This window comes from Canis lupus, chromosome 37 (assembly GCF_048164855.1).
Source record: "Canis lupus baileyi chromosome 37, mCanLup2.hap1, whole genome shotgun sequence".
Taxonomy (NCBI): domain Eukaryota; kingdom Metazoa; phylum Chordata; class Mammalia; order Carnivora; family Canidae; genus Canis; species Canis lupus.
Window position 1 is genome coordinate 11,901,367 of NC_132874.1, and position 23,636 is coordinate 11,925,002.

General features: G+C 42.8%; 1 protein-coding gene across 4 annotated transcripts in view; it reads right to left on the reverse strand.

Moving 5' to 3' along the window:
• The window catches only part of JARID2 (jumonji and AT-rich interaction domain containing 2), a 260,404-nt gene that overhangs the window by 99,304 nt on the left and 137,464 nt on the right, over positions 1 to 23,636 (reverse strand). The window contains exons 3-4 of one of the 4 annotated variants that reach the window (XM_072813673.1): positions 5,153 to 5,294; positions 1,418 to 1,468 (exon numbers count right to left, since the gene is read on the reverse strand). The exons of 1 other annotated variant lie outside the window; for it this stretch is intronic. Coding sequence is in view for 2 of the 3 variants with exons in the window: in XM_072813672.1 (XP_072669773.1) it covers positions 5,153 to 5,294; positions 14,367 to 14,433 (209 nt within the window). In the remaining variant the exon portion in view is untranslated. Of the gene's footprint in view, positions 1 to 1,417; positions 1,469 to 5,152; positions 5,295 to 14,366; positions 14,493 to 23,636 lie in introns of those variants that run through there. 2 more of the 4 variants (XM_072813672.1, XM_072813671.1) reach the window with 2 other exon arrangements.

Genomic DNA, 23,636 nt, shown 5'->3' on the forward strand with positions numbered 1-23,636 from the left:
CCCCTTCCCCGCCCCCACCCCGGTAAAATGACAACAAATATGTGCACGGCTGAGACAGAACCTACTCATCAACAGCCCATCCTCACAAACTTGAACCTCATCTCACTCATGACTGCTCCACACAAGCAAATAACCTGGTTACATCAACCTTTGTGAGGGATTCACAGTGTGAGCCACAGGGTCCTTCCTGTGACTCAGTAACTTCACAAGAGGGACACACGCCTACACTTTTCCATCTGCCTACAGATGGTGGTGACAGTGTCACCACAGAGGAAAAATACATCATTTGTATAAATCAAAATTCCTCTAAAGCATGTTTGAGAAGTCCCCAATAAATATGCATACTCACGCACAGCAGTTTGTGTGTCACACACGGTGAGGACAACTAATAATAGTATCTATGATGTGGTATTCAGGATGCACCTGTGGGTTCTTCATCAATCTACCTTCTTCAGTCCAGAAAACCACCATGCGGTGCTCACTACTGTTACAGACATTTTAACAAACAAGGAAACTGAGGCACAGTTTTATGAATTAGAGTTTAGAATTGTTCTAATTTTTAATTCTATAGTTCTCTTGACTGATGCTAGAGAACCTGCCCAAGGCATCCAGGAGATGTGAAGGGTGAGTGAGAATAAGCTGCTTCTGTCTAGCTCCAGTCCATATTGTTAAACCACTAATAAAAAAAATAAATAAATAAAAAATAAAAAAATAAACCACTGATGCCAAATACAAGTTCCCCTTAACACACCCCTAACATTGCATTATATCCCTACCACAGTCATTACATTTTTGTTTATTCTCTCCACCCAAAAATAAAATAAAATATATACACACAGTTAATTTTGCTTGTAATTGAATGGTTAAGTGACCCCTTTTAAAACATGCATTTTTGATCTTCCATTTAAAAGTACACTGGGGGGATCCCTGGGTGGCGCAGCGGTTTGGCGCCTGCCTTTGGCCCAGGGCGCGATCCTGGAGACCCAGGATCGAATCCCACATCGGGCTCCCGGTGCATGGAGCCTGCTTCTCCCTCTGCCTGTGTCTCTGCCTCTCTCTCTCTCTGTAACTATCATAAATAAATAAAAATTAAAAAAAAAATAAAATAAAATAAAAGTACACTGGGGGGCGGGGGGGCCTGGGGGGGGCTCAGTTAGTTAGGCATCTGACTTTTGATTTCAACTCAGGTCATGATCTCAAACCAGGCTATAGGCTCCCTGTTGAGCATGGAGCCTGCTTAAAATTCTCTCTCTACCCCTCTGCCCCTCCCCCCAACCCTGCTCACACACACCTGCTCTAAATAATAAAAGTACACAATCACACCCAAGTTTTTTGTACACCATGTTCCTTTCCACCAGCCAAACAGGTAGCAATCCATATTCCCATGACCATCATTCTGGAGTTTGTCTATCCATACCTGACTGACAGCATCCGTCCATTGCAGTTTCTGAAAACACTTCAATACTTCCTGCAGAAAACACAAGTTTTACAAGAGCCAAGTGTAACCAGATGGGCAATGTCTGGTCACCTAACAGGATGATGAGGGTAAGGAGCTTGGTGTGGCCATCATCAAATTCACAAGGAGCTGATTATAGACTCAAAGTCTATAATGTCTCCATTTGAACAGTGAGATTACATTGATGTAGATTTTTTTTTTTTAGTCATTTACCTCAATGATCAAAAGAAAAGGAAAATTAACAAACTCCCAACAGTTCAGAGTCCTCCAAACCTCCAGCAGCTGAGATGTTCTGTCCACCAAACAGGCTGAGTTTCTAGAAAGTATGCCTTTTCCATTCACAAAGAGTGGACAAAGATTTTAGAGGATTATCTTTTAATGGCTAGGTAAGAAGATATCATTCATTTTTGCCTCAACAACAATAAATAAATATATAAATGCTACAGAACTCTGGATTCTACTGCTGTGTGCCAAAAAAAATCCCTGACGTCAAATAAAACTAATGGTGGCAAGCACATACGGCCATACATAGCTCAGGGGGGTTTCTCATAGAAAAATAACACTTTGCAAAAACACAAGATGTTTGGACTAAAGACTTACAAAACACATGACATGCATCATCAGAAAATGGAATCACTCTGATTTCCAGGTTTGAAACGCAAGGCAAGGATCTGAGACTTGTAACCATCTATACCTCATAACTGAATATTTCCTACAGAAGTCCAACACAAGCTCTCGCTTTCCTCCACTCCCAAAACAAAAGGCATATAAACTGGTGATTCTAAAAACTATGTGTTTAAGGAAGAGCAATTAACTGTACAAGAATGGCTAGCAAATCTTAAAGAATATAGAATGCTTTGTCCAGAGCAAAGACAAAAACCATGGCCCTGGAATTTTTAGGATTCAGTGTTTTGTCCCTACTGAGAACACAAGGGTTCAATCACAAGTTCCGCTCCTTTCCAGTATATAGACACCAGAAACTGTAGACACAAGGTTAAAAAGGAGCATCTAGGCAAAAATGCTCAAAGTGATGTTTGGAAATAACCACTTGAGGTTGTTATTCTGGGTTTGACCTTGTCATCAGCAGGGACAGCACAGCCCATCACCTTATTAGAAAATGTCTAATACATGTGAGATGAAGGAAGGCTGAGTACCGAGTCCGGGAAGGCAATGACAAAGCCCCAGGATTGGAGATGTCAGTTCTAACAACCTAACTGAGAAGGCAAGGTTCATTTCAAATGATTTATCTTAATATCAATGAAGAATCAAAACAAATGAGCAACTTAAGAGCCAGAAAGTATTAGATTAGAAGTTATTATTTTGGGGGCACCTGGGTGGCTCAGTCAGTGAAGTGTCCGACCCTGGATTAGGGCTCAGGTCATGGAGCCTGCTTAATATTCTCTCTCTCCCTCTCCCTCTGTCCCTTAAAAAAAAGTTTGTTTAAAAAGTTACTCTTTTGTATTTGCTACTGAAAGAAATTTAAGCCCTAGCCTCCCTACCTATTTGGAACCAGCAAAGCCTTCCTCCTGTAAAATCCAGGCCACTTCAGATGAGCCCTAAATCCAGCCTCACCTGTCATACAGAAACCCTGATGGACTTTACCAGTAAAGTGTGATTATAACCAAATAAAATGCTACCATGAATCTTTAATTCAGGAAAACAAGGTACTTGGCACATTAAAGCAGATTAGAGGGGATCCCTGGGTGGCGCAGCGGTCTGGTGCCTGACTTTGGCCCAGGGCGTGATCCTGGAGACCCGGGATCGAGTCCCACATCGGGCTCCCGGTGCATGGAGCCTGCTTCTTTCTCCCTCTGCCTGTGTCTCTGCCTCTTTCTCTCTCTCTCTCTGTGACTATCATAAATAAATAAAAATTTAAAAAAAAAATAAAGCAGATTAGAAAAGGTTACATTTCCTTTAGATTCATATTGAACAAAATTTCTCTTTTCTCCTGTCCTAGAAACCAAAGTTAAAGGACTCATTTGCACACAGCAGCCACACCCCAACACAGCACTGTGCAAGGAGGAAAGAAAGAAGCCAGTAGCACTATCAACTAAGGCAGGCACTAGGACTCCAAGACGAAGGGCCAGCACCCCCTTCTCCCCAAGAAAATGAAGCCTTATAGATCCTGGTCATCATATCTGACCCTGACGCTGGCAGGATCTTTGGGTGCGTGAATGTGTATGTGTCAGCCTCACCACTAAAGGACCAGGGGCTAATAACACCCTGACCACATTCAGAGTTTTGCTCCCCAAAGATGAGAGATGATACTACATGCATGACCACGCATGCATGGACATGGTTTAGAAGCATGGACAACATCATTACAGGTTCCAACATAGTTACTGATGGGATTCATAACACACATCCTTGACCTCTCTCCCTTCTCTTTTGATGACGCATTTCTCAAACTGGGCTAGAGTGTTTGTGGCAAACATCTGAAACATGAGAAACTTGTCACTGAGACATTCACCCAAGGCTCTTTAAAAAGAGTGACCTACAAGGCCCAGGACCCTGGCAAGGAAGAACTCCTTCAGTATGCTTCCTGATTGTACTAACACCAAATCTAAGACCTCTTCTGAAACACAGCACAGCAAATTAAGAGAAAATTGTATCAAGGGTTTTCTAAATGAAGACATGGCATGATGGAAGAAAACTAAGACTGAGCTATCACCTCAAATTTCAGACCCAAGTACAATTCTGTTAAGGATCTTAAAATACCTAACACATAGTCAATCCAATCCTTTCCTCTTAATTTCCACTATACCCAGTACTTCATTAGATACATGCAATCTAGACCATTTCCAAAGGTAACTAGAATGCTGGAGAAAGAGTAAATAGCAGCAACCAGGCTGCTGGAAATTTTTTTTCTTTTTCCCAACCTCTCAAACTACCAGGTTCTAAGAAAAAGTCATGAACCTAGTCATTCAGGAAAACCTCGAGTATAAGAACAGGAAGGGAGGGGAAAAAAAAAAAAACAGAAATGGAATATAATTTCGGGGGGGGGGGGAGGAGTTAGAGGTGGGGGGCACAACACGAGGTATGAAATAAGGCAGATGACCAGCAAGGGTTTTTTTTAAACACCCCACTAACACAGCATTACATAATGTCACTGGCACTGTTTGACTGTGAAACCACAAACTTACCAAATTCCCATGGCCAACTTCCCTATCAAAGGCTCAAGCTTATTTAGGAAAGTTACTTAAACAAATAAACAAAATGGTAAATTAAAAGTTTAATGAACGATTTCACCACTGCTGCCTGGGTTCAACACCAAGTGGTTCTGTTTTTCTGAGGCAGGAAATTTTTCAGAAAAACACATTTAATTCTTCACGTTTAAAAACAGCTCTCTTCTGAAATGGCCAAATCCCATCGAATGGACTCCAGAAAGTGACGAGAATCGCTTAAAATGATCATAGCAGGTGAATTATAGGGTGGCACCCCTTTGGCCAATTCTCAAGGGCAGGAACAAGCTCTATTTGGCCCACAGCATTTTCTGGTGTGTTTGTTCTTAATCACAATGAGTGGACAACATTGAGAAACCAGGACACATAATACAGAACATCCAGAACCCTGGCTCCGCTATGGAAACCAGGAGGCTGGTGTGTGGGCCCGAGTCTGTTCCCCTGTGGGAAGAACTGGCGCCTGGTTTGAAGTCCCTGGTTTAAGGTGCCAGCATGTTCAGCCTTGGGTACTAACCTTTTCCTCGACGGCCCTTCTTCAAAATCTGATGAACTAACATCGTTGCTAGTAGAGGACACTTGGGAGGCATCGTCCTTCTCATTTTCTGACTGTTCTGACGCTGGTCCTAATCCCTTAGACTGGCCATGACCAAGGAGCCCTACAGGTGAGAGAAGGGGACAAACAAACACATGACATCAGGAAGTCGCACTTTACCACAGTCACCCTGACACACTGGCCAATGAAGACAGACCAGGGTTGGGAAAGAAGAGGATTAGAAGGTACATAGTCCGCTCTGGAGTGGGACACCTCATCCTACGTTAGGCCTAGGAACTCATTTCGACAGGAAGAAATTCAGGCAGGATTTTGTCACCACAAGATACTTGTAGGGTTCTTTTTGAAATACATAAACACTGGGGCGCCTGGGGGGCTCAGTTGGTGAAGCATCTGCCTTGGGCTAGGTCATGATCCCAGGGTCCTGGGATCAAGCCCCATGTCAGACTCCCTGCTCAGCGGGAAGCCTGTTTCTCCTTCTCCCTCTGCCTGCCACTCCCCCTGCTTGTGCTCTCTCTCTGTGTCAAATAAAATAAATAAAATATTTAAAAACAAAAAAGAAATACATAAACATCCTTCAGGGGTGGGGAAAGGGGGTGGAAAGGAAGAAAGACACTTCCTGTATTACTTATTCGAACTAGTTAAATTTCAAAGGCTAAAGATGTATGCTAGAAATAATTACTGAAATCCTGGGGTGGCTGGCTGGCTGGCTCAGTTGAGGAGCGCATGACTCTTGATCTTGGGGTTGTGAGTTCAAGTCTCATGTTGGGTATAGAGATTACTTTAAAATAAATCTTAAAAAAAAAAAAGAACCACTGAAATCCTTTTTGGAACTGCCTTCAGAAACCAGATGAGAAAAGCATATTATTTTGAAGCCACAGCTTAACTTATTAACTAGAAATCCTACTACACAACTTCCTCTTCTTCATTATTCATTACATTCCATTTGCCTTTGATAGTCTCAAAGGATAAGGCCTCACCAGGACTGCATATATGGCACCATGCAGAAGATGGAGCCCTGGGGTCCCAGGGAAGGGCCTGTGCCAAGGGATATTGGAAGTACCATAATAAATACTAAGACCACATTAATGGGTGACAGCTGAAGAAAAGCCTGGCCAGTCTTCTAGCACTCAGATATCCCTGCATTGAGGGTTCTAGAAACAATTTAAGTCCTACCAATGGGAAGCTTGCCCCCATGCAATTGTCTGCAGCGACTGGCCCCCAATTCCACAGTCTTGTCACCAGCCTCATGGGCATCAGAAGCTGGGGGTCGGCAGGAATGCCAGCACAGCTGTACAGCTTGGCTTTAAGCAAAGCCAAAGGTACTTTGTTCTTCCAACCCTTCCACCAACTCTATAAGCACTTAATTCCCCGTATTAAATTCCTTTTTGGTTCAAACACTTAAGATTGGTTCCTACTAGTTGCACTGAACACTGTATAGGAAACAAGACTCTATGTTATCTGGTATGCCGTCTGAAAGAACATGGTACGTTGCAACCAAGCCCTGAGACTTGACCTATTTGTGCATGTGCTCCCCTGCTCGTGTACTTTCATATCATTTTCTGAGGATGAGTAACACTGTACAGTTGGAAATCTACCGCAATGCAAAACATAAAAAGCCCACGGCTACCACTTAGACATGCAGCTTTTGGGAGTCAGGACTGCAACACAGAAGTGAAATCATACTTCCCCAATAAAGAGGAAATGTGAGGAGTTTACACCATAAGGCCAAAAGGAGACATTAATTTTATGGAAGTCAGAGTCTCCAGGTAGATGTACGATCCGTGCTATGCACTACTATGGCCACTAGTCACATGCACCTTTTTTTTTTTTTAATGTGTTTGGGGGGGCAGGCAGAGAGCAGAGGCAGAGGTAGAGAGAGAATCTTAAGCAGGCTCCATGTCCAGTGCAGAGCCAGAGCCCAATATGGGACTCAATCTCAGGACCCCAAGATCATGACCTGAGCCAAAACAAAGAGTTGGAGGCTTAACTGCCTGAGCCCCCCAGGTGCCCCAATCACATGCAGCTACCGAGCATCTGAAATACAGCTACCTAGTGTGGAGAAGGAAATGATTTATTTTTAATTTTAATCAACTGATAACATTTGATTATTTTATATTGATTAATTTTTAAACACTCTGGATGTATCCTTGGGGTTGAGTCAATTATATGAAAATTAATCTTCCCTGCCTTGAGATTATTTAACGAAGCTCTAGACAATTAAACCTATATAATACATAGGTATTAACTACATAAAACGACAGAGAGCACTTTAGTCATGTCACAGGGTGGAGACAAAGCCTCTGGAAAATAGGATGGGTACACAGGAGATACTCAGAGATTAAAGAACTGGGCCAGGGATATATAAAAGTCATAAATGTAGAGAGGAGATGGGTGAGTGGCCACACTTGAAAAAGATGAGCAATTCAAAATAAAAACTTTGATTACAGAACCACATGTAAAACTAGTAAGTGAGAGAAAGAGAACATCATAAGCATAAGCTTATGATGTAAATACAAAACAGAGAATAAAGAAAGAGAAGAGGGAGGAAATGGGAGTTCATCCATACTTTTATTTTTTTATAATTTTTAAGTTTTTATCATCTGTTCATTTTCTTAACACCTACCATATGTCAGCGCCCTGGGGAGAGAGGCATCTTCAAACAAGACCTAAATTCCAGTGATAAGGTAGATCGACAGGCATACATGGGTGGATCAGTTGGTATATGTGTAAAGAAGAAATCTCACCCTTGGAGGGCAAGGAAAAAAAAAGGGAGCGGGGGGAGACAGTGATTGTGACTCAGTGAAGCCAGCTAGCACATTGGCAATAACCAGGAATTGCGAAGCTGGAATTTGCAATATACCTACAAGTCAAAACCAAAACCAGGGGTGGTGGTAGTGAAGGAGGAGGAGGAGGAGGAGGAAGAGGAGGCGGCAGCTGTATTTGGATCAAGGAGGTAACAAGCAAGGACCATGTGCTGTTAGGCGAAGCCCAGGCAGAAACACTGCTGTACCATTCAGTACATAACAAGATCTTCTGTATTTGCTGAAGGAGTAAGGAGTGAGTGAGTGAGTTAGCAGAGAAGAGTGAAGCTATTCAGTGACAAGCAAGCTATACTCCTGCCCTTCTGACAAGAATAACTTCAGCAGATTATAGAGCAATGATTCTTAAATTTGAGCATGAATCAAAATCACCTGTCCAAACACAGTACCCTAGGCCTCATCACCCCCAGTCTGTCTGTCCTCTTTCTAACAGGTTCTCACATGATGCTGGTGCTCGTTTGGCTGGTCCAGGAAACCACATTTTGAGAACCATGACTGTACTACGGCAAAGCCAGGTCCAAGCCCATAGAAGACCTAGTGCCCTGAGACACCAGGATGCTCCAGGCAAGTGTGAAATTAGAGGTGAGGAAACCAAGTCTAATCGCACAATCTGTTACGACCCAAAATGAAAATAAGGCATCTAACCTCAAAATTCTGTTGGGGCATTCTTCCTCCTTTTAGCAGGCATTTTGTGAAGGCAAAGAAGATTACTGACACAATTCATCACAAAGCTCTCAGGACAAATTCAGAGGAAAAAAATAACATGCTGGGGGATGGGGGTGGTGGAGTATTCATATCTAAGAGGCATCAATGTTAAAAAGTACAGGATGTTGCTCTCCTCCCAAAGTCAACTGTCCAAAGTGCAAATTCAGGGAAACCAGATTATGAAATTTTACAAGGAAACGGGGAACCTGAATGGACTATATGTGAGCTTGTTGAAGCTCACTGGTCAAAGAGAAGTGAGCTGAATGCTCTATTAAGCCACATCAAGGCAGGGCTGAGCTACATGAAAACGACTGAAGTAGTGTAGGTCCATTGTCCCAAGCCCTCGCCAGACTAGTAACATCTTCAGAGGACTCCAAAGTCTCCCCCGTTCCAAGGATAAGCGAGAAGGGCTACCAGGACTTGAAGAGAGAAATCAGATTCCCTTTCCACATTAGGAAAATTAGGGTCTGTACAGAGGGAAATGATTGCTTGTCAATGCAAACTGAAGGAGCTCAGCTTTCACTACTGCCTTTATGAGAGGCAAGACCCATTTGTTCTGCATGCAATCCACTCTTTCGATTTTGAGTACTTCTATCCTGTACAGAGAACGCTCACGCTCAGTTTTGTTAGGCAGTCCACACAGCTGGACAGAAATGTGGGTTTCTTCCTTTTCTTGGTTTTTTTTTTTTTTCCTGCCCACCTCCACCCGGCTCCTCCTCCCCTGCCTCCACCGACTCTCACATCTCTAGTGTACTAGCTACCCCATTTCATCTTGAACGTTTTAATCCAAATCATACTGCCTGCCCAATCCAGAGGAGCCAGGTCAGCAAGATGGAATACGATGCCACAGGGCAGAATGGCAATTATCAGAACATTAGACAAGCTAATGTATGTTGCCTTTTCTTCTCCCTAACAAAGCCCTGCCATCCATTTTTTTCTGGATTATTATTTTTAGTCGATGAGAAATAACGGAACAGCGTACCCTCCTCCAAACACCCAGGCTGATTTTATTTTCCCAAACCCCTCCCCCAATCAACAAGGAACCTTCACTGGGAGAGGAGGTGAAATGGAGAAAATTGAATGGCCCAGAGAGCCCCTTCTCGCCACATGAGCATTTGTTCCTCTCTATTAATATTCAATAGGTTGAACTTAAATTAAACCACGTCTATTGTCTTTCACAAAAGCAATAAATATGAGTTGAAAATTCCAAACCACTGCAGGGGAAGGCAGAGTGCTGGCCAGCCAACAGCAGTGGACAGGCATGGACAGGAGTGGCAGGGCACTGTCACTCTCAGGCCTGAGACCACTGGGCCACGGCGGGCAGCAGTGCCCATGCACCCAGACTGAGAACCCCCAAAGAATCCAGTACCGCAGAACCGAGCCCTTCGGCCCATTTCCCAAATTAGCAAGAGACGAAAACGCTTTCAATTCAAAGCAACACACCAAAACTGGTTTCATTTCTAAGCCTGAAAGAGCAAGGCAGTGAGTAAGAAGAATTTCTGTCCTGAAGACTGAAGATGCAGGAGCATGATCTCCCTCTTGCTTTCACAGAGACGGGGAAATGGGGGGCTGGGAAAATCAAAACACAAACAAGGCCAAGGATCCCGTTTAGCTCAAGAACTCCAGCTTAAGCATCCGATGAGAGCTACAGATTTCAGAACACCGGTGTAGAGAGAGGAGGGAATCCTTTTCTAACATTGTCACACACACACACACACACACACACACACACAGAACGTGCAGCCCTTATAATTTCATATTTTACACACAAAGAAGTTTCACCAGCCCTCCCATTAGCTACACGTACATCACAGAATATAAAACCAAAGGGGAAAAAATTGAACGCTGCTGTTTCACAAAAAGCAATGTCTAAAGACGGGTTAAAGAGAAGGGGGAAAAAAAATAAGGAGACCTTTGAAGCTATTCCCTAGCTTCCAAAACATCTGGAGCACACCAAACATATTAGCATATCAGGGAGAGTTGATGTATTTGGCTTTGTTGTGGAAGAGATGCACAAAAGGTAATTCTCTATTATACAGCCACTGCCCGTCTGTCACCCCGTCATTGTGAGACAAGGTATCACATTACATATTAAACAGTCAAGCATCCAAAGAGAGCTTTCATTTTCAGCTGCAGTGTGTGTGTGTGTGTGTGTGTGTGTGTGTGTGTGTGTGTGTGTGTTGGGGGATGGGGAAGGCTGTCACACTTTGAGTTGAGAGAAAAATTTTAACAACGGCCCCGTTGGCTAAGGTACGACCCTCTCAGTGATATTCAGAATGCACAGTCTGCTGCCATTGCTAGTGAAAAATAAACTCTATTTTTCACCCAAAATTTTTAGAGAAAAATCTGTGGATCGCTTGTTTTGCTCTGGGATGCCAGGGGAAATCTGGCTCTGGCCAGTCTCGCAGGTTCAACATGAAGACGGAGTCTGAACCCAATGTACACACTTGGGTCAGTAGCTAAGCTTTATGGATCGATCCTGGGGTTCCAGGGAAGGGGGTAAGCAGTGCAGAGAGGTCTGTGAAGCCAAGCCCCAGGCTGGTCCACGGACATGCTCCCCACATCAAAACGCTGAGGTGGACAAGAACAAATGACAGTCGTGGGGCATGATGTCACTGCCACACTCGTGGTCAATGAAGCACAAATGGAAGTGGTTTAATACCTCGGCTTATGGGAAATAATTATCCCTTCCCTCTGGACGGCCCCTGAGCAGATAGGGCTCCCCTTTGTCTCCTCTCAATCAGCTATGGGGATTTGCCACTGCAACCAAGGAAGGGGAATCCAAGAATAACCCCAACGATCCCTCAAGAAGAGCCCCAAGATAGACGACAAAGGTTTTTGTTAGCTTAACACTCAACAAGTAAACCAACAGATCATCCCCCAGCTCTTCCCACCACCAATCTTTCCCCCACAAAACCTCCTTGGTTCTGAACCTGCCTTGCAGGCTTGAGTTTTTGAAAAAAGGTGTCCCTGAAAAAAAACTGACACAGTACTAATTAATTACCAGGGAAAAGTTGGGCCCACTGGGTGGGCAAGGAAAAGATCTGATTCTATTCTTTTTCTTCTGATTATTTCAGTAACAAGCACGTGGCTACACTGGAGACAGACCAGACAGGACCCTTGAGCCCAGAAAGGATTTCCTCACCTTGAGGCAGAAAGGAATGAGCCAGCAGACAGGACACGATTAAACACAAGAAGGGTGACCACACTGCTGCTAGTGCTGAAACGGGCCTGGTTCTGGAGGTCTAAATCCCAAAGGAGAAAGCACTACCCAAAGACAAAAGACCTCTCCTTCCCACATCCTGACCAGGAGTCACAAGAAGAAAGAAAGCAATCCTCATGAAGAGACTCCAACAACCACCACCAAAGAGTCACAGTTGTGGCTTCATTTGATACAAAAACCACTCAGTGGGAAGGACCCAGGATCTCTAGTTTCTGGACCAGCCCTGGCAGCTACTGGAACCTGATGATCATAATGGTGGGCAAAACCTACAGTGTATTTTGCAGTGACTCTTTTACTCCTTTAGGGTAATGGGCTCTTCCCTTAGATTCTCCCTCCTTTCACTAGTTCTTTGGCCGCACTGTGAATTTTACAACATCACAACACGTAGAGTACCTCGAATAATAATGATAATAGTAATAGTAATTGCTACAATAGAAACATCCACATTGCTCCACAATGAGAAGCTCCCTCCACTTTTGCATGCCATCATTAATTACTCCTCCATCCCAAGCCTTATTAACTCCTCCAGGCCCAAACTCCATTCCAATACCTTATTGATTTTATGCTGGCAAACCAGTCAAAAGCATGCCCACCATGCAACCTAGTTATAAGTGCTCAGCTAAAGCACGAATCCTTGGGAGTCCCCCAAGGACACGCAACTCAAGCTTGTATCAGGTAAGTAAAAAGGTTCCACTGTACAAATGGCCCAGTACTGAACACTCCAGAGGTCAAAAACCACATTTCACCTTCAGAAGAAAAGGGATGAAAGGCGAAGCTGGATTTCGGCCGGTGTGGAGACGGAGCTGCAGAACAATGCCATCACACATGGTAGAGGTAAACACAGGGCATTTTCAGACATTCCCTTAGATAGATTAATGAAACCAACACATCCCAAGTTTTACATCCAAATAACTGGATGCACCAAAAATCATATTTTTCCCCCTAATCATGGAATTTGCACTTCTCAAAGAGAGATTTCCATATAATAAGCAGCAAGTTCTCAGAGAGCTAGGGAAAGTCTACCTTTCAGTGATCACCACATGCATGTATATTTATCTTTAAAGCTCCATATCATCACTACAATTACCCCACAGACGAGTTACCCAAAGACACAGGCACTCAAATATTAGCAAGTCTCTACAAAGTTAAGCAAAGCTGGCTTCAACTCAAATCAACAAACTCCATAAAGTTATGAGTCTGGGTACTAGTCTGTGCTGATAAACAGGCACAACGCCAAATACTGTGTCCTGACTAACATCACAATTTGTGGGTAAGAGCCACACCCTTAACCCTAAAGCCTTTCTGGCAGCTTTTATTCCCTAATACAATAAAAATGGACCCCACATAAGTTCTGGATTCTGTTGTGCTTGTAACATGACTGGCAGGCACAGAAGTCTCCGAGGGCCCTCATTATTACCTCACCTGCACAAATCACACTGCACACCCACTTTTCAGATGAATAGATTAAGAAAGAATTAAGTGGACTCTTAGAAGGTATAAAGAAAAAAAGAACAGAAAGAAAGAAACAGAAAGCTACTGACAGACAACAAGCAAGTGCAGAGAGGCCTACTACCTCTCAGAGCAACATTCTTTCTCGTACTGAAATCTAATGGAAGCAACACAAAAAGCAGAACTCTAGGAACGCGGCCACAGATTCTGCAAAGATCTAAAATTGATAGCTCCTAAAATTCATTTGTGTTTACATCTGGTAATGCAAACACAGATTAATGCATGAAGGGTGGGAGAAAAATCTAGAGCACTCGGAGTTTCAAGCTCTCAGGGCTGACCTACAATCACCTAGTATCCACGTCCGTGCCTCAGTTTCCTCCATCTATCGAGGAAGGAAGACAAGAGATAGGAAGTATTAAAGGAAAGGAAGCCATGCATGCTGCTGATAAAGGAAACCAGAGCTGTGTTGAGGATGAACTAATTAACTTTAATCAAACATCTATTTTTAAATGCTGGGAAATGATCACATAAACTGGCAATAAAATAAAGGGACCAGCCATAGCTGGATGGCGTTCAGTCCCCAGAGAAATCTCTAAATTCATACAAGCCTGGCTAAAACTGCAGATTTGGCCAAAATGGTCAACAGAGCTGAATGCTTTAAGAACGACATTAATTCTCTCCTGTAAATTTCCACAGTGCCTTTGCAGGAGCCACCACTGCCCCCAGGGAGGGTACCAAAGCTGAAAGAATATTAATATTAAGCAATTGCAACACTTTTTTTTTTTTTTTACATACAGAGAGAGAGAGAGAGAGAGAGAGATCTATCTATCTAGCACCTTGCCATCCATAATGGATTTAATCAGGACCCCAGCAGGAGGAAAAAAACCACAAAAGGCCTATTTCTCCCCAACAAAAGCCACAGCAGCCTGAAACAAACCTAGAGCTATTTGGTTTTTTTATTTTATTTATAGGAACAGACCTTCTATCCCAGGTTCCTCAAGATAAGCCACCAAAAACTGCACCTGACAGACCCGTGGAGCAGCCATCCTCAGAGCCGGATCATTGCAGAGAGAGAGACAGAGAGGAAGAAGGGACACAGGGAGGGAGGGAGGGAGGGAGGGAGGAGGGAGGGCGAGTGCGGCGAGGCAGGCTCCAGAGCACTTGTCAACAATCCTCCCCTGTACGTAATAAGCAGGCGGCGGGGCTGCAGATTCCGGCGGTGCAGATTCCGCGCAGCAATAGGACGGCCGCAGCCCCGGGCCCAGGGGGAGGGGAGGCGCCAAGGAGGGGAGGTTATTTATGTGTAGGGGAGGGAACCCAACCCCAAAGGGGAGGGGTTGGGGGGCGCTCTTCCCCCCTCCTGATCCTGGGGTGGTGGGGGCCGCAAAAGAGCGACTGGCTTTTCTCTATCCAGGCAATGCAATTCCAATTCCCCCCAATCTGCAATGCAGATGAATCCTTGTTTGAGAATTTCTGAGGGGGGGGGGGGTTGTGGAGGGGAAAGACAGGACACCTCTGATGGGGGCAGTCAGTTTGATGGTCCACACGTCTGCCAGACTGCCCCCCCTCCATGCACACATTTCACCCCTACACAAGGCAAGGAATGGGGGTCGGTGGCACATTTTCAATGGCATCCCTTTTTAATATCATAATCTGTGTCATTCAGCACTTGCCTTTTATTTATTTTTATTTGTTTTTTTGGCTGGGAGACCTGGGCAGTGATCCAGACAGACTGCAGAAATTTCTCTCCACAGGCTCCTCCTCCAGCCCTCCCCTTCCTTTCCTCCCACTCCTCCCCTTCATCCCCTCCCTTCTTTCCCCTCCTCTCCCTCCAATCCTGGCTACCAGGGTGCTTTATTACTCCTGTGATGACCGCCAGGGCCACCACTGCCCTCCCCGCCCCCAGCACACGGACGGCCCTCCCCCACACACGTAAATTCATCTCATCTAATAACACAGAAGCTGTTTCTCCTCATTGTTTCTGGAGGATCTGTCACAGAACAGGCTCTGTGGCCTGGCAGCTGCTTGGGGGTGGGGGGTGGGGGGGGGAGGCAAGAATCCAACAAGGCTGGCCAGCTCCCTTCATTTGTCATAAAGCTATTTGATTTTAAAAGTCAATTCTTTCAAAGCTTTTGAACTTCAGCTGGCAATTATAATGTCCAAAACACATGCTCTGAACACCATCCCACACTCTACTCTTTATGCTTTTCCAATGAGGGGGGAGTGGTGGCATGCCATCAAAGAACCCACATGCTAAATTTAAAGTTTTACCTCAGATGCATCCAAGGAAGCTGGGAAAAGAATGCCCCTTACTATTACTTTTGGTTACTTGTTGTTTAACCACTGAATGAGCCACTCCTAAATTTTAACTTACTTAGACCTCATAAAAACCCTCAAAGCTGAGGCCAGCTTTGCTAACGGCATCTAACAGCTACCCAATGCTGGTAATTCTGCTTTCCACGATGACAGTCTTCTGTCACCTGAATCACCAGAGCATATCTACCTGCCTCACTTTTAAATGGGGGGAGGGGGGAATAAATAAATATATATATATAAAATCAATCAAAAGGTTGGTGATGGTCTTTTGTGACTTCTCCTTGCTCTCCACCATTTGAAAATCAATTACAGGCAGGGCCTTAGAGACAATCTAGTAAAATATCCCCCACTTTACAAATGTGCAAACTGAGGCTTATGCAAGTATGCCTTTTAACCAAGATCAGAGCTCCTTATAAGGTCTCAACAGAAGGTCATCCAAGAATCCTGGGGTTATTTGGGGATGGGGTAAGCTAACCCACCAGAACCACCTCATGATACAATTCCCAGCCGAAGTCTCGGGGATAGAAAATCCCTGTCCAATTCTATCATGCTCTGTATGTGAGCCCACAGAGCAGACCCTCATTCAGCTGTCTCCAGTGTGGTATATTCCTATAATGTTGAACAACAGTTTGGCATGTACCCCACCACAGCATAAGTCATGCACAGTCAATTAAAGGACATTTAAGGGATGAGTATTTGGCTTTTTTCCTCTTCTTTCTACTGGGACTTGTCTTTTGGCGCCTTCAGTAATCAAAAGCACCCAATGTAGAACTGGAAATATCGTATGGTAATTCTGAGAAAAGGTAAGGACGAAAGCAGGAACCACAAGACCTAAAATAACTGGCCAGAAACACAGCTCGATGGACCACATTTGGATACTGGCCATCCCTGACATCCCCGGCTCTGATGCCTCCAACATGAGAGCATACACAGCGATCATCAGCCCATCCCAGGTAGGCAGTGTCTGCTTTATTCTTCATCTCTACTCTCCCTGACTTCCCTGTTTCTTCCTCTTCCCATTGCCTGAAAAATGAGGTACTTAAATTTAAAAAGAGAAGACCTCAAAGGAACCTGGGTGGCTCAGTAGTTGACCGTCTGCCTTTGGCTCAGGGCATGATCCCAGGGGTCCAGGGATGGAGTCCCAAGTCAGGATCCCCAAAGGGAGCCTGCTTCTTCCTCTGCCTATGTCTCTGCCTTTCTCTGTCTCTCATGAATAAATAAATAAAATCTTAAGAAAAGAGAGAGAGAGAGAGAATCTAAAGGAGTGCTGGCCTGGACTGCTTTTTCTTCCAAGACCACCTTCAGGATCTGATCACGCATTCCATATTCCCTAAAATACATGCTCCATTAGACTTGTGTGTCCACTGTGACCTGTGCTCTGCTGCTGGGTCATGAAAAGAGCTGAAAAACTTGCCTGTTGGCTTCAGCAGGTGCAGGTTTTGGACTGTTTGGACAAAATGCTGATTTACCAAAGAGGAAACCCATCAAAAGTACCAGAAAGATGGATTAACAGCAGCTTTGGAAGGACATGCAATAAAGCTGAAAACTGTGTCCTGTTTCTGAATAAAATGACAAGGTTCAATCCTGAAATTCTGATCAAGAGGGTAGTGAGCGGCAGGGGGAGAAAGGTGTCCCTTCATTACAAGGTGGTGTGACGGACAGTACTATCAACTCAGTTTCAACCTTCAAGGATCAGAGCAAGTTCCAAGTTTTAAATGAAGACACCCTCCGCCAAATGTCATCCACGTCAGTCTTCCTGTTTTAGTTTAATATAAAGAATACCTATAAACCAAACAGCCAAAACCAGTTACTAAAACACTGTCTATATGCTTCTACCTACCCTACTTCATTATTTTTTAATTTAAGCATATCTATCTGTGCTTTATTATGGACTTATTGCTGTGGTGGGGCAGCGGCAGGAGGAGGTGAGAGGCTCAGTGAGTTAAGCATCCCAAACCTTGGTTGTGCCTTGGGTCATGAATTCAGGGTCCTGGAATCTGACCCTGCGTGGGACTCAGTGCTCAATGGGGAGACTGCTTCAGATTCTCTGCCTCTCCCCCTCTGACCTGCTCCCCACTTGCACTAGCACTCTCATTAATTAATTAATTAATTAATTTTTAAAGGGTATAGCTCAGTGTTAAGTCTCAGGGGATTTGTTTCCCCCCAACTCAACATTGGGTTACTAAGATCATGAATCATCGTTTTTGCTTATTCTTTGCTTATTTTCACTGTTGTTCATCACACTCCACTGTATGAATATTCCACATTCTAATGATCTCATCCAAGGGCATCTAAGCATTGCCAGCTTGTTGCTATCACGAACCATGGTGCAAACTTCCTTCTGCTTGCCCCCTGGAAAGCATGCACTGGAGTTTCTCTGGGATACATACCTAGAAGTGGAACTGTTAGAAATCCTTGAATATGCAAACACAAATTTACAAGTTAACGGCAAAATGGTTTCCAAAGCAGCCATCAATTTTGGCGTTTGCACCAGCAATGCATCATTGTAATCTCCAAATGCTTAAATATAAAGATCTAGGACTCTAGAGAAAAAGGTACACCAATTGCTATTTCAGGAAGGGTCTCCTATCCTAAGAAACACTGTGTAGCCAGCCAGCTATCATAGCCACCATCCACCTAATTATCACCTAAACACCAGGACATCTGAGGACATATTTTGCTCCTGAGAGCTTCAGAACTAAGGACCTACCTGCGTGTACAACCATTTCATGACCTCCAAGTTGGGCAAAGTCCAGCAGCCCACCAGCTGCACTCAACATTTTAAGAAAATCAAGGAATAGAGCAAACCCCAATCTAGGATTTGGATAAAATGTGAGAAGCAATTCACTTGCAAATTTCATCAAATTTGGGTATCTAATAGTGTTGTGCAGATTAATTAAAGAAGCTGCTTCATAAGCATTAAGACTTGTTTTATTCATGTATCCAATCAAGGAAGTCAGCTCACCTTGAGAGCCGGGACCTAACTCATAAAAGGAAAGACAAGCCTTAACAAAGTAGGGACAGATTACCAAATACTCCTTCACTCCCATGATCTGCTTCCAAAAGCTCCCCAATTTCCTGCCACCTATGTAAATTATTGCATACAAAAAGTGGCACCTTATCAATCCAAATAAAAAAAAAAAACATTTCTTACAAAGGAGGAGTAGGGTGGAGTGGGTTGCCATGTGTGAGACAAGGTGTACAAGGTTATAGAATCTGAGAATTTCATACAGGAAATAGTGAGTTTTCATGATCACACTGAATTCACCATGTACTCCTAAAGTACGTATGTTATTTGGGCTGAATAATATTGATCATATCACCTATGTTATGATAAAAGCCAATGCAAAAAAGTGATCCACAGTGCGAATATTTGATTTTCAAAAATATCATTTAAGTGCAGGCCTTCTGCAGCAGCCAACATAGTAGTAAACATTACTTGTCAGCATTCTATTTAAATAAAAGTTAATACACTAGCAAAACACCAAGCAGAAGTAGGTACACACAGAGCCTGACTTGGACTCTTTCCAAGAGGGCTTGGTAATTCCTGAAGCACCAACGGTGTTCAACTGTATAATACATGTGGCTGGCCCTATAGCCAATGTGACTTCAAAGCCACGCTGTACAATTATAAAATAATACCAATAATTACAAGAACACAGTACAGAGATTGAGGCAGGGTGACTGTATATCAACTAGTGAAATTCAGTTGCTATGGATTTAGTCACTAATACCAATGAAATGGGACTACAATTAAACCAGAAGTTCAAATTAATAACCTACTAGAAAGGACAATATTCCAACAGGTTTTTTTGGTCAACGTCTAGCACTAAGAACCTTGATGACTCATAACACACACAGCACACTTTGGACGAGGCTGCCTGGTTCTAATCCTACTCTTCATTAAGTGTCTGAACTTCAGGGGAGAATTGAGGAAAGTCCTGTGTCCTCCCTCTGTTAATTACATGTAAGGACAATAGTTGGTTAAATTAAGGCATTAAATTAATTATATATGTAAAAGGGTTGGTGGTATATAGTAAACAATTCATAAGAGCTACCTCTATGCCTTAATAAACTCTGTGCTAATGAATTACAGAAATTTTTGTCAAATATATACTTTTAATTATTTGGTTGTAAAAAGACACAAGATAAAATATGCTTCGGCTTTATTCAATATATTTTTTAAATGACTTGGGTAGGGGTGCCTGGGTGGCTCAGCCAGTTAAGCATCTGCTTCCAGCTCAGGTAATGATCCTGGGGTCCTGGGATCGAGTCCCACATCAGGCTCCCTGCTCAGCAGGAGTCTGCTTCTCCCTCTTCCTCTGACCCTGCTCCTGTCTGTGTGCTCTCTCTCACTCAGTCTCTCAAATAAATAAATAAAATCTTTTTTTTTAATGATTTGGGTAATGCATTTATAAAAAGGTAAACACAGAAATGATGCCAAGTTGGATAAGATTAACAGTGTTGACACTATTTTGAAAACACGACCTTCAGAAGCATCCAGAATTCAACCAGAATTACAACATGGTCATTTGACCTACTTAAGAACACTGAATAATGGAAAACTAGGTTTAAGAAGAACTAAAGAGCTGACTCAGGTCACAACTGAAGCATTGTCAATCTCCTCAAATCTGATTCTGACAAAACCCATACTCTCTTAAGCTGCTATGTGGGAACAAACTGAAAAAATATTTCTAGAGAGTAACTTGGTGATAAATGCCAACTCTTAAAAGTTTGTAATTCAGCGAGCTCCCTTCTAGAAAGTGATACTAGGGTATTAATCAGAGAAAACATTTATGTGCAAAGATTTCAACATACTTTAACAATTTTGTTGCTCCTTTTACTGGTTCAAATTCTATTTACACCCAATTAAAAAAAAAATAAGTGGCACCCAGCTGGCTCAGTAGGTGAAGCATGTAACTCTTGATCTCAGGGTTGTGAGTTCGAGACCCATGTTGGATGTAGAGACTACTTAAAAATAAAATCTAAATAAATAAATAAATAAATAGGAAGTTTTTACATCCGCTTCCTAAGACCTACAGTAGACTAACAGTGCTTTGGTTTTCCAACCTGATGGCACCCCATGATGGTGCATAAAGGCCCAGAGGTAACTTGCTCCTGTGTGTATGGCAACTGATATATTGTCTTAACTTGATCTATCAAGCCTGACTTTGTACATGCTGTTACGTCTTTTGGAATAGTCTCTCCTCTTTGTCTTCCTAGAAAGCCCCTGCTCCTCCTCCTGGCAGACTTCAGGGGACACCCACCTTCTGCTCTGCAGGGGCTACTTTTAGGGTAATACCCAGTTATGAGCAAACATCTACCCAACTGCCATTTTCTCGGACCAAGAGGATTTAGTCTTGGGGTGCCTGGCTGGCTCAGTTCAAGGAGTATATGACTCTTGATCTCAGGACTGTGGGTATGGAGAAAACATAAATCTGTGGGTTTTTTGCTGTTTAAAAAAGGGGGGGCGCACCTGGTGGCTTAGTAGTTGAGCATCTGCCTTCAGCTCAGGTCATGATCCCAGTGTTCTGGGATCAAGTCCCACATCAGGCTCCCCTCTGTGTATGTCTCTGCCTCCTCTGTCTCTAATGAATAAATAAATAACATCTTTAAAAAAAAGAGGATTTAGTCTTGCTTATCTTAAGAACCCTCAAAGTACCCTCTAGCATGGGCCTAGAGAAAATAGCTGAGACCCAATAAATATTGTTCAAAGAAGGCATTTCAGGCCTCCATTGCCTGACACTCTCTCACTTTGGAGGCCCCGTTTCAGACCTCCAAGCATTGAATCGCACCCCTTTCTTCCCAAAGAAGAGTTATCAAGAATTATCTCTGTATTTACAAGTATTTGGCTAAGAACATATCATGTAATTTATAATACACTGCTTTTTCAGCATGCACGGGTTTTTTAAAAAATCCTAATTTTGAAGACTTTAAAGAGAGAATATGTTTGAGTGTGCAGGGAGGGACAGAGGAGAGAAAGAATCTCTGGCAGACTCCCCATGGAACATGGAGCCCAACACGGGGCTCAATCTCATGATTCTGAGATCACGACTTGAGCAGAAATCAACAGTCAGATGTTTAACCAACTATGCCACTCCAACGCCCCATGAATTTTTCTCTTGGGAAAAAGATCTAACCTTCAAATCTTCAGGCGAAAGAATTTTATGAACACTATTTAACACTCAATAACCTTTACACTGTTTTCTCTTGACTTTAATCCCTTTATTAATTTCAATATTAAAGTCCTTTGCTTTAGAGTCAGTGACTTCTTCCAGTCTATAAAACTCTTGAGTCTTCCTCAAAGATTTGCCTTTTATACCCTGCTAACTTAGATGAATTCATTTCTTTACTACCATGTTCATATAACAGCCAAAATTTTACTGTAATCCTTCTACCTTCTTCACAAAGCGGAACTACATGGGACACCTGGGTGGCTCAGTGGCTGAGCCTTTGGCTCAGGGAGTGATCTGGGGGTGCTAGGATCGAGACCCACATCAGGTTCCTGAATAGAGCCTGCTTGTCCCTCTGCCTATGTCTCTGCCTCTCTCTCTCTCTGTCTCTCTCTCTCTGTCTCTCATGAATAAATACATAAAATCCGTAAAAAAAAAAAAAAAAAGGAACTACATTGATCACATTAACAATTCTGTCTGTATTCTCCATGGCATTTTCCTTCAAGGTTTCATGTGCCATACTGACAACTAATGCTGCATATGGAACATAATTTAAGCTTTACACGTTTTAAAGAGGAAAAACAAAAATCACATTCTCCAAACCTTGGTAACATGAGGAAAAGACTCACAATGCTTTATATTGCAGAGATTCTACTGCATGAAACATTCAATGGAGTTTTAAAATATGTAAGTGTAAAGAAATTAGACCAGAGGAGATAAAACAAGCTGGAGAGAAGAAAGGAAAAGGAAAAGGAAAAAAGGGAAAAGGAAAAGAAAGAAAAAAATGTAAAGAATGTAGACCAGAGGAGATTAAACAAGCTGGAAAAGAAAAAAAAAGAGAAAAGAAGAAAAAGAAAAAGAAAGAGAAAGAGAAAGAGAAAGAGAAAGAGAAAGAAAAAGAAAAAGAAAAAGAAAAAGAAAAAGAAAAAGAAAAAGAAAAAGAAAAAGAAAAAGAAAAAGAAAAAGAAAAAGAGAAAGAAAAAGAGAAAGAAAGAGAAAGAAAGAGAAAGAAAAAGAAAGAAAAAGAAAGAAAAAGAAAGAAAAAGAAAGAAAAAGAAAAAAAGAAAAAGAAAAAGAAAAAGAAAGAAAAAGAAAAAGAAAAAGAAGGGAAGGGAAAAGAGACAGTATTCTCTCCAGTGGTAATCTTCCTAGTTTTCTGAAATTTCCACATTTTCTACAATTAATGTTAATACAGTGAAACAGGAATCTTAACAATTACTTAAACGATACCACAGGAAGGTGGGTGTGTTGCTGGAAAGAAGTAGTACTGATCACAAAAAATAGTACTCGATGAAAAAAGTCATATAAGGGCACCTGGGTGGATCATTCAGTGAGGCGTCGGACTATTATATCATCTCAAGTCTTGATCTCAGGGGCAGGAATTCAAGCCCCGCGATGGACTCCACATGGGGTGTGGAGCCTACTTAAAAAATTTTTATATGAAACGTGGACTCACATGGAGCTAACAAAAAACAAGGATCAAGTAAAGAACAGCAGACAATGACAACGTTGACACCAGTATTACATTGCTGTATTGAAGCCAGGGATAACGTGAATACCGTGACATTGATACCACAGGCCACAAGTGTTTTCAAATTGCCCAACACAGGAAGGCCTGGGTGGTTCAGTGGCTGGCTGCCTTCAGCTCAGGTTATGATCCCAGGATCCTCTGCTCCCCCCCGCATATGAATAATTTTTTTTTAATTGCCCAACACACTCAATAAAGGCATGTAAACAAAACAGGCATGTGTTTTCACTCA